This window comes from Podarcis gaigeae, assembly GCF_964106915.1.
Source record: "Podarcis gaigeae genome assembly, chromosome: 1".
Lineage (NCBI taxonomy): Eukaryota > Metazoa > Chordata > Lepidosauria > Squamata > Lacertidae > Podarcis > Podarcis gaigeae.
Window position 1 is genome coordinate 92,476,672 of NC_139678.1, and position 16,163 is coordinate 92,492,834.

The window sequence follows — 16,163 nt, forward strand, 5'->3', positions numbered from 1 at the left end:
CTGAGTTTGAAGGAAGGAAACAGCAAGAGCCAATACTTCTCTCCAAATTTTTTTTCAAAATCTGCAGTATAGGGCAGACCCCTGTACTCCACCTCATCATATTAACTCATTTCCTAGATCACAAATGGCCAACTGGTACCCCACCACCATTAATTCTGCAAAACAATTTTGTCCAACCCCCTCAACCTTTAATTGTGCTCCACTAGAAATGAAATTCAAAAGGAAGGCAACAATACAGACGTGCTCTGGCTTCCTCTTAGGAATCAGTTTCACTGATGGCACAAGTGCCCCTGAAACTTCATCCTCTCTTGCTTTCTCTGTTCTCTGCACAGGTTTGGAGTGGATGCACAAAGGGGAAGCATGTCTGCTCACACTGAACCTGGTCAGGAAAGGATGCCAAGAATATTTCTATCCTCACATCCTCCTCCCTGTGAGTTTGAAAATGATTGTACAGTTAAAGTGATCCGGTTCTCAATTAGGTTGTGGATTACTACCATGTAATAAGTAAGGTGTTCAGTTTACAATGTTAAAAAGGAATATGCCCCACCCTGCCATGCCACACGTCACAGAATGATCACAAAAATCAAACTAACATAGGAAGTGTCAATGTAAAACAAAAGTCACTGTAGGTTTGGTAAAACTTCACCATGATTTATGTTCAGTTCAAGTTAAAAAACAAACAATTTCAGTTTCTACTCTTGGTGCTAAGCTGACATGTCAAACCATGCAATAAGGTAAATAAGACATGTGAATGTGTGGATCTAGTGGATATGAAGCCAACATCATCACATTTACTCCCCCCCCCCCCATTAGAGCAAGACAGTTTCTCTTCTCAAAATTTAGTTAAAAGGACCTGCTTTTACATAAGACCGCTTCTCAGCTTCATGCCACAAGTTCTCCTGTTCACTTCCTTTTCAGACAACCTGATGTTTCACTAAAAACAAGCAACAACAAATCCCACAAAACAATACCCCACAGAACCATGACACTAGCTTTAGCCGACTTCTCTCAAGCTTGTTTTATATAACAAAACGTATTTTAGGCCCTCTTGCATGTTGTGTTCTTGAAGGACAAAGGAACCTACTGTCCCATCTCTAAGGCCTGAGGCTTTCAGCTAGGACCTCAGCCATTTTATAACTATTTATTTCAAAGTTTGTACTGTACTCTGTCTTTCAGCTAATAAAATTACACACAACTGCCAGTAAAACATATGAATGTTGGAATATGATAATAGAAAGAGGTTTACTAAGATTTACAAAGAAGCATGTTAGTACTGCTAGTTTGATTCTACTTCCAAGCTTCCACTGTATTTATAGGGTTAGAAGCATCCATTATATGGTCTTTCGTAGGTGTGTGCAAGTTCTATATGGCTACTTTGCTCACTTTATGAAAGTTTTACACGCTAAAAGTAAATACAAGTGAAACAAAATTTGAGCAGTGGAGCAATTTTGGAAGTGCATTCATCAAAAGATGCAACTTCATGTCCCAGGTTAAGCTCAAGGAAAGCCAGTTTTTGCAGTGTGGCAGGCACTTCAGCTGGGAATAATATTGACTAGCAAGCCTTTGGACATCATGAACCACCTCACCTACCATAATCCTTGGAACAGTTTTGCAACTTCTTTTTTAAGGAAAGAAATGTTCAAGTGAATCAACGCTTCAGAAAATAAACAAGGCAAAGCACCTCCTCCAAAGATTGGAGGACAGGTAAGACTGATAACTAAACCAGCATTAGAATGTATGTGCATTTCTCTTTATCACAGTGAGCATCTGGGCCCACTTCAATGGAGGGGAAAAGCAAACAGCAGCAACAATAGTGCAACTACTATTTCAATGTATATTTGTACACATGCACACACCTTCCCCACAAACATAGAATAGAAAATTCATTGTCTGAAACGAAGGGCGTATTCTTATATACAACTCCCATATCTATATGCCATAGTGCTTCATTACACAACTTATTCTCACATCATGCTTAGACATGCACATTAAATAAATTTAAGAAGCTGCTTTCCAAGAGAGCATTGTCAATATACAACAAAGCCTTTTGACACATGAGTGTGTCAACATATGGCTGTTACTCACTCATACACACAGAAAACAAAATGCAGCCTCAAACATGTTTGCACAGTTTACATAACAGCAAGTTGCCATTTTCCATGTGATAATTACACAGGTCACTCGAGTTCTTGTATGAATGAAGGCTACAACTACAGGGTCTGCTATCATGCTTTAGTGTTGAGTATGATCAAATGCACCTCCTTACATTGTTTGGTTGTAAGGTGAAGCAATAGGAGTAGCTGGGGAAACCCAGCCAGATGGCCAGGGTATAAATAATAAATCATTATTATTATTATTATTATTATTATTATTATTATTATTATTATTATTATCATTATTAGTGCAATTACTGTAAGGCAGACTGTCAAGTGCTCCCATGAATGGACAGATTAAGCTCAGTGTTCTCCATAAATTGCATTACTTCACAAAGTAACATGCAACATAATGTTTTGCATTCTGGATGGTCCTGGAACACTGGCAGATGACAGAAACTAAATAATAATAATAATAATAATAATAATAATAATAATAATAATTGCATTATTTACAAACTGTCCTTCACCTGAAGCTCACAAGGTGGTTCACAACAAAAAAGACAATATGACAACACAAAATACAAAATTAAACAAAAACAAACCAATAATCCCCCTCCTACATAATAGGTGTGACACTCAAGCACACATGCTATCTCTTAAACTCTAAACATATTCAAAAGAGTTGCTTTAAAAATCAGTGCACATTAATTTACAACATATATACACAGTATTTTGATTTAGCATGCCACTCAAGAAAGAAACATGCTTTTACAGTGCTATAAACAAACACAAGAATAAACTCACTTCTCCAAGACATCCAGAAGGGAAGCCTACCTGAAAACACCAAGTTGTATTTTGCTCCTGAAACAGGTTTTGCAAGCAATGTCTCTCTCCTCTCTTGCTGTGATAAACTGGTCACAGCAGCCTCTCAGGGGAAAAGCTTTCAGGTGGCTCTAATCTGCTTGCCTGCTGGTCAATGAATGGTTGCTATAATCAGATTATGAGGACTATGGCTACCCAACACAAACATTTAATGCGGGTAGACTATATAAATATCTGTGGCTACTCCCTGGCTTCTAGCCTTGAAGGTAAAGAAGGTAAGAAGAAGAAAGTGCAGTGCAAACAACATCCCTCATGGTGCAGATCTTTCCCTCATCAGGAAAGTGTTGGAGAGTACAATGGCATCCTTGCAAGCCTGGGGATGTGATCTGTGCTACTTGGCTCCTCGCCCAGGGGCAACTGCTACCAGATGAAAAGCAGTAACAAAAATAAATAAATCTATAACTGTGACAAAAATGCAAACTGCTCAATGTAGCGTGTGAATCCTATCCCATTAATAAGAGCCAGTCTCATTTGATGAGAATAAAATCATTGTATCACTTCATATTTTGTGGTGTTTGAACCATGAACATTGCACCCTTGAATGCATACTTAAAGCACAACAGGTTTATGCACAACATGCAATATGTCAAGGAGAAAGGCCATATAAATGGAGACAGAACCCCATTGTGGAGCAGTATCCTTCCAGAGACCCATGAGATCTTTCAACAGAGACCCAGTGTGGTGCAGGAGATAATAATTCGAATCTTGGATAAGGGATACAATAATTCAATTCTTTGCTGAATTCTTTCACTGAGAAAGAAACCATCTCCCAGCCTTATTTCCTAAAAGAATCGTGAGAATTAATGGGGCAAACCCTAGGTCACAACACCAAGCCTTCTTGTATAAATGCAATATTTGAGCACAAAGGTGAACAAACAAATCCACACATACAATGAAATTATCTTCTTTTCCAGCCATCATCTACTCCAACAGTGAGGAACCTCTGACCCTCGGGCAGGGCCAGGCTTTGGTCTTTCAAATTTCAATGGTGCCCTGTGCAATGGCAAAATTTGGTACCCCCACCACCTCTCACCTTCCACTCTGCTCAATTCACTACATGATGCCCTGTGGTGCACCCAGGCTTGGTGCTCGGAGCAGCAGAACTGGTCGTGCTGCCCCAACCTCAGGCCTAATGAGGCTCCCCATGTGGCCCATAAGACCATTTCGGTGAAGTCAGGCCGAGCTGTAGTAGACCTAACATCATATAACATTAGGAAGAACTTCCTGACAGTAAACATTAGGAAGAACCTCCTAAACATTAGGAAGAACTTCCTGACAGTAAGAGGTGTTCGACAGTGGAATTTGCTGCCAAGGAGTGTGGTGGAGTCTCCTTCTTTGGAGGTCTTTAAGCAGAGGCTTGACAACCATATGTCAGGAGTGCTCTGATGGTGTTTCCTGCTTGGCAGGGGGTTGGACTCGATGGCCCTTGTGGTCTCTTCCAACTCTATGATTCTATGATTCTCTGATTCTATATATGACATCTGATGTGGGGCAAGTAAAAATTATACTCTAGGCCAAGCTTCTGCTCTCATGCAGGCCACAACTATAAACAAAGCCCTACTAACTTGTCGTATGTAGAGATATAATACATCATGTTGTGAGCTGCAGGAAACTGAAAAGGAACACAATATATGGAGCTGCCATTCATGCACTACTTCAGAATAAGGGTTCCCCATTGGATGAGACCCTAATCTATAGCATACTATAGCATAAAATGACCCAGATCTGGGCAACACAACTGCTAACCAGGTTGTATGTAACACCTCCAAAAACACAATGTAACATGGATATGCAGTGTAGGGATGGTCATACTCCTGGTAGCAGGAAGATGGGTAAAGATAGCACTTTACACACAAGCTATTTTTACATCCATTTGACAGAACATCTCCTTTTGTGCTGATAATATGCTTTCAGTTTTAGAACTTGATCCCATAATCCCATGGAATTTATAAAGGCATGCTTTCTTTTCTTTATGTTATTTTCCATTTCGTTTACAAGCTGCTTATATGGGCCTTTTACAAGACAGTTAATGTCAAAGCCCTTGGTTTAGTTCAGTAGTTCTTGTTCTCTTTTATAATAATAAAAGAACAAGGAAAGCTCTGAAAGATTTCTGCAGGGGGAAATTGTGTGGGCCACTTTAAAGACACTTAGCAGCAGGTAAACTTCCCCCAATCCTGTCAGCAGATGCTGCTGCTTCGACTTATTCATCACCAAGGTGTCTGAAAGCAAAATGATTTATACATTAAAATCACAGGGCATAGTCTGAAGCAGACACCTTACTGAAGTTAAGCAGGTCTGGGGCTGGTCAATGACTGAGTGGGAGATTGCCTGGGAACCCTATGCACACCGCACACCACATTTAATTAAATGACAAAAAGGTAATGTAACAGAAATAAAGCAGCAGCTGTGAAAAAGCAACAGGTACTCTAAGGCCATTGTAACTGTAAAATTAAAAAGAAAAAGCAGTCGCTGTATAATCTCCTTCAAGGCAGAGTTATGCATTGCACTAGCAAACATGGATTCCCCACTCTGTGTTTGCTTAAAAAATGTGACCTGGAAGGAAGATTTGGGTAGAGTGGTGGTGGTCAGGAGAATTGATGAGCAGAAATATTAATCTCTTGGATGGTGATAAAATATTAATCTCTTGGGTGGCTGAGATCACAAGCTCTGTGGGATAATATCAAACACAGACATACTTAATTTAAGCAATGCATATCCAAAAGGATCAAAGAAGACATCTGGCAGACACAAATGCTGTTCACACGGATATAATACAGGAGAAAGGGCACAACGAATTCAGATACAAGGACTCTGATACCAAATTTCAAATGATAAAGGTTCTGCAGTATCATAAGATAATTTGATAGTACTTCACACATAACATAACCACAAACCTCAGACAGTCTTAGCCAGACCCCAACTGTCTTGTGACTTTTGAAATTAGGTGAATACATCTAAAAGTGTAATGGGTGAATATACTGTAATGCTCTTTGATAGGAATTTGCTTAATACTTTCTTCATTAAGATTAAAATACTAGTCTTATGCAAATCTTTGTCATCAAATTCTAACACCAAAGGTTTACTCATTATTTCTCTTCTGCCTCTTACAAAAATTAAAACATGGCAAAAAGCGCTGGGGCAAAAAATCAATTTCAGCTCTCTGTGACCCCAACAAATGGGATATTTCATTGGACGTGGGAATGCTATTTGTGGGACAGAAATGTGTCATATAGTAGAGAAACACTTCAAGTATATTATCCCTTTGTATCTGTGTTCTGATTTGTGGGTGCATATTCCCCAACCCTTGGAAGCCAAAGCCCTGAGCAATAGCACATTGTATATTATACAGTGTTACAGCACAAGTATTCTTTAGGGAACTTTAAAGATATGGGAGGAATATGTGCACAGATTTTTGAAGCTTCAATTCCAGTTTCAAGCCTATTTTCAGCACAAAAATCCATGTTTATCTCAATCTGAGACAGCAAAAATAAAATCCAAATGCAAACTAATGAGCTTTTAACAGGATGCCCTAAATCTGTTAAAATATTAAACATATGGCTCTCAATACATTTAAAATACTTAAGTCTATTACTGTAAAAAATATTCTCCATTTAGTCTATGTATCCCTATAACTAGACTGACATAAAAAGCACACCAAAAATCCAGGAAACAAACTCTACTCAGAACAGCACCAGGTAAATTTGGTTAGGGTCAACTGAAACATACAGATGACTTGTACCAGGGGTGAAGGACTGGATCCAGCTAAATTTCCATGGAACACTGACTGGTGAGCAAGGCTGTCAATCACACAACATCACATGACCAGGTGATTCACAGCTTGTAAAGGGCGAATGAGGAGCACAATCTAAGTATGCTCCTGATTCTTCCTTTGTAGCCATAGGCTGAATGTAACTGGGGCAATGGCAGCAAAGGAAACACTGGGAACATACCCTTAAGTGAACTATTTCTTCTTTTCCAGCTATAGTTCAGTGCTTTTTTAATTTGGTGCTTTTTTTGGTCACTGCAAAATGACAGCAGAAGGTGCCAAATTTTCAAGTTCTGAATTCTACTAGTGGTTGAAAAGGAAGAACCGGGAGCTCATTTCAGTTTGGCCCTGCAGCTTTACGTGTCCTGTGCCTGAAGCCATATGATGGCAGGTGATTGACAGGTGGGTGGGAGGTTTAGGCCAAACTACATTCTGTGACATCCAGTGCTATTTTTCTAGAAAAAGAGGTGCCTGAGTTCACCATTAACTTGTTCTCTTAGAATGGCAATGGCATCTACCTGAGAGGTGCTGGAGCTGACCTCTGGTGAGCTCTGTCTGAAAAAAAGCCCTGGATAGCCTTAGGTGGTCTAGGAGGTTCTCATTAGATTAGATTAAGTTCTGTTTAACTGCATTGGTTTGCTTAATTGTATGACTTGCTGGCCATAATGTGGTTGGGAAATGTGTGTTGGTTTCCCCCCAAGTGGTGGCACATGAACAGTGCTGATTCACTCAAAACAGCAACACAAGAACGGAAGACCAACCAGAGTAATTTGAGAACACATGATCTTGGTTGTGAGCCCTAGAAAACCTGTTCCTTGCCTTGCAGGACTTTTCCCACCTGGCCTGGGAGGGTGGGGCCTTACTGACTACAGCTGCAAGAGCTGAGGCTGCTGAACAGACTATTGGGTTGGGGGTATTGTTGGTGGGGGGTTCCTGGGGTGGGTGCTGCTGTTATTGATATTAATTTTTTTGTTTCTTTATTTTAAATCATATTAGGATTTATTTGGCAAGTGTTCAATTTGGCTGTGTATTTTTTGATGTTTTATTTATTATGACTACTTTTCTATGTTGTAATTCCGTATTTTTTCATGTTGTAAGTTGCCTTGAGCATGGTTTGGAAAGGCAGCATACAAATAAAATGACAGTGGTATCTCTGGTTACGTTACCTTCTTAGTTATAAAACTAAGAATGTTTCTATGAGGTCTGTCTAGATGGGAGAGTTCATGAGAGCTCCGAAATAGGACTAAGATATAAAACTTAAACATTCTAATTTCAACCTACAAAATGTAAAAGAATTTTTTTAAATGGAGTGCAAGAGAAACTATTCTAGCCTCTACCATCAGGGCTGAGTCATTCTTTCTCAAATTATCATTGCTGATCACACTCTTCCCTGCATTATAATTTCAACTTTTAAGTAGCACTGAGAATAAAACCTGCAAAGAAATAAAATGATCTGTAAAAAGGCAATTCCAATCAAAGATGCCCAAGGTTCCCTGCTTCAGTAATGAAAATTTATCAAGCTGACTGAGAGCTGTTAATAAGGTCAATATGTAGATAAGGGCTTTTCAATCAGTAAGCATACAGAAATCATTTTTTATCGGTTCAAAATATGCTGTCAATTTCATAAGTTGCCCAAGAAGTATGAAGATGTATCAGCCAGACTCCCAAGATATAACAGGATTCTATCTGATCACCACACCGCATCATCAATTACACCATGCAAACTCTTATAAGCCAATAAAAAAGGCCAAAGCTACTGCTTTCAATTTAATCCATATTTGCTTCTTCTAAGCGGTAAGTAAGATGGGCACTCACCTTTGACAGTAACTTGAGCACTGCAGGATGCCCTTCCAGCACTATTTTCTGCCAAACAAGTATACACCCCATCATCTTCTGGTAAGGCATCTTGAACAGTCAGTTTTGCAAGTCCATCTTCAAAGGCAGAATGTGCATACTGAATAGGCCGATCTAGAGAAGGGGGGGGGGGGGGAGAGAGAGAGAATCAAGAAATTGTTGAACATCCCAGTTACCAACCGATACTTCGTAAATCGCCAGTTGCTAGCTTTAAAGCTCATCTCATTGCCTTACCATTTCGTTAGAGTCAAGGATTAAATGCTTCTCAGTCACACAGGGATCTATTTATACAGATTTGAAATGCAAAAGAAGTTTCCAATAGATCAGTCCTTTAGCTAACTTCAACTCTTTGTACCATTTTGTTAAATAACTTATAGAAATGCCCACTGTGAATTATTATGCGTAAAGTCCACGCCAACCAGAGATTTTACATACATATGTAAACATGCAGAGATTCGTACACAGCCCTCTGTCTCCTTAACATGAAATCTTGTTTCACTAGTAACACTTGTTTTATGGCCTTCCTCCAAATAACTCAGGGTGGCATGTTAGCCTCATGGCAACCTTTTGATGTAGATGTGGATGCCGACGTGGGGATTCAGGGCACAGTCCTTCAATGGCTGCGCTCATTTCTCTCTGGTCGGGGACAGAGGGTGGCGCTTGGGGGGGGGGGGAATTGTCATCGTGCCACTCCTTGGTGTGTGGAGTGCCTCAGGGTGTGATACTCTCTGATGCTTTTTAACATCTTTATGCGCCTTCTCTCCCAGCTTGTCCGGAGTTTTGGGCTGGGTTGCCATCAGTATGCCGATGACACCCAGCTCTATCTGTTGATGGATGGCCATCCTGACTCGGCCCCAGACACACTGGCGAGATGTCTGGAAGCTGTGGCTGGATGGTTACGTGGGAGCCGATTGAAGTTAAATCCTTCGAAGACAGAGGTCCTCTGGCTGGGACGGGACGATATGGGATTGAGGGGGCAACTCCCATCTCTTGCGGGGGTGCAATTAGTGCCAGCACCGTCCGTTAAGAGTTTGGGTGTAATCTTCGATACCTCCCTCTCTATGGAGGCGCAGATTACAGCTATAACAAAGGCAGCATTTTTTCATCTCCGCCAAGCTAAGCAGTTGGCCCCTTATCTCTCTCGCCCTGACCTAGCCACTGTGATCCATGTGACGGTCACCTCCAGACTGGATTATTGTAACTCGCTCTACGTGGGGCTGCCCTTGAGACTGACCCAGAAACTCCAGCGGGTGCAGAATGCCACGGCGAGACTCCTTATGGGGTCTTTGCTGCGAGATCACATTCATCCGGTACTATACCAGCTGCACTGGCTCCCGGTGGAGTACAGGATCAGGTTTAAGGTGCTGGTTTTAACCTTTAAAGCCCTATACTGCCTAGGACCCTCATACCTACGGGACCACCACTCCTGGTATGCCCCACAGAGGTACCTACGGTCTGCAAATAAAAACATCCTGAAGGTCCCAGGCCTCAGAGAGGTTAGGCTGGCCTCAACTAGAGCTAGGGCTTTCTCGGCTGCGGCTCCGATCTGGTGGAACGCTCTGTCACAAGAGACTAGGGCCCTGCGGGACCTGACATCTTTCCGCAGGGCCTGCAAGACAGAGTTGTTCCACCAGGCCTTTGGTCAGGGCGCAGCCTGACTCCCTCCTCTGGCAACCTGCACAGAATTTTGCTTAGCGGTTGCCATTAATTTGATTTTAATTAATTTTTATAATGAAATGTTTTTAGAATGTTGGATTATTTGATTGTTTGATTATTTTATTGTTGTTAGCCGCCCTGAGCCCGGCTTCGGAGGGCGGGATATAAATAAAATTTATTATTATTGTTATTATGTATGTTTGTAGTACATTTACATCCCCCTTCTAGTATAAATATGCATTATAACATGCAATAAGTATGTGGGTGTGGGTGTGCAGTTAGCAGTTTAAAATAGTATAAACTTATCTGCCCTGTCAAAAAAGCCTGCTGAAATACAGAGGTCTTCAGCAGCCAGTGACAAACAGTTAGGGAGGCAGCCAAGTATACCTCATGGGCAGTATGTTCCATAATCTGGCCGCTGCCACCAAGAAGTCCCTCTTTCTTGTTTCATACAGCTGTGCTGTATGGGTATGAAGATGGGCCTCACCTTCTAATTCTAGAGAGTTGGCATGATGATATGGGAGGAGGTAATTCTTTAATGTATGTTAGGCCTAAGCCAGGGAGAGCTTTGGAAGTGCTCAACAACACTTTCAATTGTGTATGAAAGAAGACTGGAACCACAGCAGCTATTGTAGGGTGGGTGTAACATGATCATATGGACAAACATCCACCAGCATCTTTGCAACTACATTTTGGACCAAGTCAAGCTTCCAAAGACATTCCAAAGGTACCACCATTTAGAGGAAGCTGCAGTAAGCCAACCTAGATGTAACGAAGATGCAGAAGGACCTTCTCTGTTGTGGCTCCAAAGTGTTTGAATGTCCTTCCCTCCAAGGCATGTCTTGTTGTTTTCAGCACCACTGTTGTTGTTTTCAGCATCAGATCAAGATAGACTTCTTTGCCCAGGCTTTACGGCAGTGGTGGGGAACCTCTTTGGCCCAGCAACAAGTGCCTTCTGTGCATTATGGACCCTTCTTTAAAATAAACTGACGTTTATCCAATCTAAATGACCACTGGATCAGAGACTAATATAATATGGAAATTCCAAACACCAAGCTTACTACTGCAACTGTACTGCTCACCATTTTGCCATGAGCACCATTAAGCATGCCTGGAACTAACAGTCATGGACAAGGAATGTAACTTTCTCCTTTATTTGGTTATGGACAGCTATCCTTTCCTGCAATGTATCCTTCCATGACAGAGAGAAGCAGATTGTTTGCATTCATGAGGATATTACAATTAGCCAACTTAATCCTTAAGCAAAATTATTTTCTAGAAGGTATATGCTGAAAAGCTGCAAGAAATCCCAGAGTTTAACTACAGTTTATAAGCTAGCCCATGTCTGTTTCTAAGTGATGTATAAACAGTTATGTATCAAGATCAGAAGTGAGAGAGATGAGAATTACTGGCAAGTTCTGGGAGTTGGGAATGGAAGTAACATGTTTATGTCTTTCAGATAATACATAATGTCCCTGTTTTCACTTCACATTTCCATGTTTCTTAAACTTCTGTTGCTGAAAGCTATCACTGCCTGCCGGCTTACAATTGGGGTTAAGGTTTTAATCTGTAGCTTCCAAAGCCCTAAATGGTTTGAAAGCTAGTTACTCAAATAACTCTCCTTCTCCCCATTAGACCTTCTCAACAAGCATAGTACATAGTTCCATATGTGGAAGAATAGAGACACAAATTATTGTACAAAATAAATTTGGAGGGCAGCTGACGGGTGCATCCATTGTAGGGTAGGTCTACGTAGGTCTACATCAAAAACGTAAGAACAAGAAAAGCCAAGGTGAACCAGACCACACATCCATCTAGTTCTGCATTCTGTCCTCTCAGTGGTCAACTAGATGCCTACAGAAAGCCTACAAGCAGGACAAGAGCAAAATGCTGTCTGCGATATGGGACATAATATATAGTTCATAATATGAAAGTCATTGATCAGAGAAGAAGCTTTGCCTTCCAAGATGCCAACCCCACAAGGCCACAATGGCCAAGTGATAGGATTTTCATTAGCTCTAACAGTTTTTGCAATGCAGAACAAACTACCTCTGCTTCAATTCAGACATCATGCAAAACTATGCTTTGTGCGAATCATAGTCAAGAACTGACCCTATCATTTAAACTCCCGAACACGGAGAGCAAAGAAACCACGGTGCAGAATTTTTTGTCTGGTTTGTTTTCCTTCTGTTCAGTATTCAGAGGTTCTGCTCAGTATTCATTCAGTTCATTCTCACCTCTGTGGTGCACCAGCCTTAATTATGATGTATGAACAATTTATGAGTTCAGACATATCTACAGTTATAATAAACTGTGCAAACCAGCTTCAAATCATGGTTTTTACGTCCTGTTTTGGCAGCCACTCACAAACCATGATTTGCAAAGCTGGGGTTTTGTGTTATGTCTGAATAAAAGCCTCTGTGTAGGGATGCAAGGCAGCAAGTGGCAGTACTAGGCAGCTAGCGGTATTCCTTAAGAATAGGACTATTTAAGAAAGACAGCAACTGGACTCAGTGGGCTTTATTTTCAGGGAGCCACTTCCTCAATGTTTACAAAGAAATTGTCTGGAATTCTGTGACCAGAAAACCTACAGATTTGAATAAATGCATATAAACTAAAGACAGTCCACAATTACTGAGTCAGATACTTGCTCCATCTAGCTCAGCACTGTTTACACTGACTGGCAGTGGCTCTTCAGGATTTCAGACGGGGAATTTTCCCAGACCTACCAGGAGAGGCTGGGCATTGAACCTGGGATTTCCTGCATTCTACCACTGAGCTGCTCCTTCTCACAAAAGGGATAAGTATCAAAATATTCAGTAAAACACCTCTACCATCAGATGTGTAGATGCAGCAGGGCACTCACTGAAGATAAGATGCATTCTGTCCATTAAAGCAAAGCTAAATAAGATCATAGCTAAGAAGATTTGCTGACCCTATGATAACAACTTTAGATCAATATGTGTACCTACGAAACCAGCCAGATTACTGCAACCAGCAATAGGAGGCCCTGTTAACTGTATCATGGCCTGCAGAAGCCCAGCAGAGAAGGGGATTTCTCCACAGTGCTGCATACAGTGAGGGTATGATCTTCCCCTGGATAGTAGTCAGCACTGACTGCAGGGTGCTTCTTCTGGTAATTAAGAACATACCTTTTAACCAAAGATTTATACCGGAAATGGAGGAAATGAGAAGATACGGTACTATATTCACTTTTCTTGATAATTAACCACAAGAACTTTGGAACTCCCTGCCTATTGAGATCAAGAATGTGCCTTTGTTGTATTCTTTTCAGTGCCTGCTAAAAACATTCCTGTTAAGGCAAGCTTAACCCGACGCTTAGAAAATTTAGGTACCGTATTTTTCGCTCTATAAGACGCACCAGACCACAAGATGCACCTAGTTTTTGGAGGAGGAAAACAAAAAAAAAATATTCTGAATCTCAGAAGCCAGAACAGCAAGAGGGATTGCTACGCAGTGAAAGCAGCAATCCTTCTTGCTGTTCTGGCTTCTGGGATAGCTGTGCAGCCTGCATTGGCTCCATAAGACGCACACACATTTCCCCTTACTTTTTAGGAGGGAAAAAGTGAGTCTTATAGAGCAAAAAATACGGTAATCTTAATTTGTTTTTAGTATTTTAACTTTTGTATGTTTTTATTTATTTTATTGTTTTATATTTTTGTAAATCTTATGAAATAAACCATACATACTAAGGAAACATTCAGTCTCATTTCCTAAAATCTGCATTCTGTTGCAATAAAGCTCACGGCCATACAAGCAAACAAAAAAAATGCAGCCTTGTCACAAAACACCCTCTACTGGACAAACTTCAAAACAACAGCAAATATGTTTTCTTTCCTCGCTCCAGAACCCCTTGCCAGATCTTAGTTGTGCCACATATTTTAGGCAACTGTGATGGGATAGCAGCCTTTTTAGAAAAATCTGCCCTGAACTGCTCTGCTAATCTCAGACAGCTTGTGCGTACCTTCCATTGATAAGAAAGCAGAAAGATGCCTTAAAGCAAGTCAAACCATTGGTCCATCTAGCTCTGTACACCAACTGGTGGCAGCGCTTCGTGATCTCAGATGCCAGAAAGCTGCTGCCAGTCAGTGCAGGCAATACTTAGCTAAATGGGAAAATCATCTAAGTCAGTTTAAGGTTGCTTCCTATGTTCCGATCAAAGTCCCCTGGCTACCCCCTCACTGACTGACTGCCCCAATTCGTATGTAGATGCTGGTAACCAAAGTGTTAGCAATGTTACAAGAAACAGACAGTAGGGCTGCCATTTCTTTCTGACCAAGACTTACCATTGAGGAGCCAAGTGATCTCAGGCACAGGGGTACCCTCAACTAAGCACTGAAGCACAAAATCCTGTCCTTCACTCACACTGCATGACTTCAAAATGGTGGAAAAATGAGGAGCGACATCCTTCACTTTGGGCCCTACAAATCAAAGCAAAGGAAGATACACTAGAAACAGAAGGTTTGCAAAATCCAGCACCAGTAACCTGTTTCAGAATGGAAAAGCAATTCCCACAATAGACAGCAAAACAATAAGTGTTTTACCAGCTATACATAATTAAAAGTTTCATTGTCAAAATGTCAGGTCACATTGGTTAAGGACTTCATAAAGTGTTGCAGTCTATTACGTATAAACACCAAATGACAGGTCACAATGCAGGCTTCATGGGTACCATTAGCCCAACAGACCCTTCTCTGCGTTCGTCCACACCTCAGCTTGTCCCATGCCTAGAAAGAATGGGTCTGAGCAGTTTTCTGTTTGCTCTGCCACTTTCCCTGGGAAAATCCACTTGTTAGTGCTGAACTGAAGCAAATGCCAATCTGAAGAAAACATGATGGATGTTTGCTTCAATTCACCAGCAAAAATTGGGTTCTCCCAGGGGAAAGTGGCAGTACAAGTGGAAGTCTGCATGAGCCCTCTGTTGCAAAGTGTCCTCAGGAGGGTTGCTTTGCAACAAAGAAAAGCTGGCGTCAGCAAGAGGGAGATGATGCTTAATGCTTCCCTTGTGAACCTCTTTCTCCCCTGACACACTGCTCCCTGTCTATTCCCATCATCCACATTCTTTTCCCTGGACATATTGATTTTTCATTGCTTATAGAAAGCCTAGCTTTTGACTAACTGCTCTGAGAACCAAAAGCATATTATAGAGTTTTCACTACAAACTTTAAAATAAGTGCTATCTCCTACCAGGTTATTTTTAAATGTGGAGCAGCTATGACTGCTTGGCATTGTTATAAAGAAGCACTCTTTTTATTTCTTAAATATGCAGGGCCCAAACGCTTGAGTGGTCTGGTCAAATCAGCACATTCCCACAGCCCAAACTCCCAGATCAAGAAACAATCACTCACGTTATGTATTAAGTCAAGGTCTCCAAGAAATCTTACCCAACTCATAATAATTCGGTAACAATCTGTATCATGTGGGCCCTTATGGATGACTTGCTTCATAGGTTTTTGTAATTATTATATTTAAACAAAACTGCTTTAACCTTTCCCCACTCACCCTGACACAAAGTCCTGAAACAATCATCTGTGCCAATCATGCACCAAAAATATACTTACTTTTTATTGTTAATATCCACCTGGTTGAAGCCTGGCCTTGAGCATTGGAGGCTGTGCAGCAGTAAGACCCACTGTTTTCCAACTGAGTTTTTTTCAGACACAAACAATGGATTCCATCCTCTTCGTATATTTGGACTTCATCTCCTGCTTCCATTTGGCATCCTTCTTTGAACCATACAACATTTGCCTTGGGCTTCCCTGAAACTAGTTCATCACAGGTGCATTATTACTAAAATATATTAATCTTACATACAAATGTCGAGTGCATGAAAGAGTGTCTATGGTTATGAAAGTGTGGGGTAGCCTCACCCACTTTTGATCATACCC

The 16,163-nt window shown here is 41.0% G+C and overlaps 1 protein-coding gene across 16 annotated transcripts in view; it reads right to left on the minus strand.

Moving 5' to 3' along the window:
* MYLK (myosin light chain kinase) overlaps positions 1 to 16,163 on the minus strand; it is a 179,858-nt gene that overhangs the window by 85,067 nt on the left and 78,628 nt on the right. For all 16 annotated transcript variants that reach the window (XM_083725422.1, XM_083725410.1, XM_083725408.1 and 13 more), the window contains 3 exons: positions 15,837 to 16,040; positions 14,562 to 14,696; positions 8,560 to 8,712 (listed from right to left, as the gene is read on the minus strand). In XM_083725422.1, coding sequence (XP_083581548.1) covers positions 8,560 to 8,712; positions 14,562 to 14,696; positions 15,837 to 16,040 — 492 coding nt within the window. The remainder of the gene's footprint in view (positions 1 to 8,559; positions 8,713 to 14,561; positions 14,697 to 15,836; positions 16,041 to 16,163) is intronic.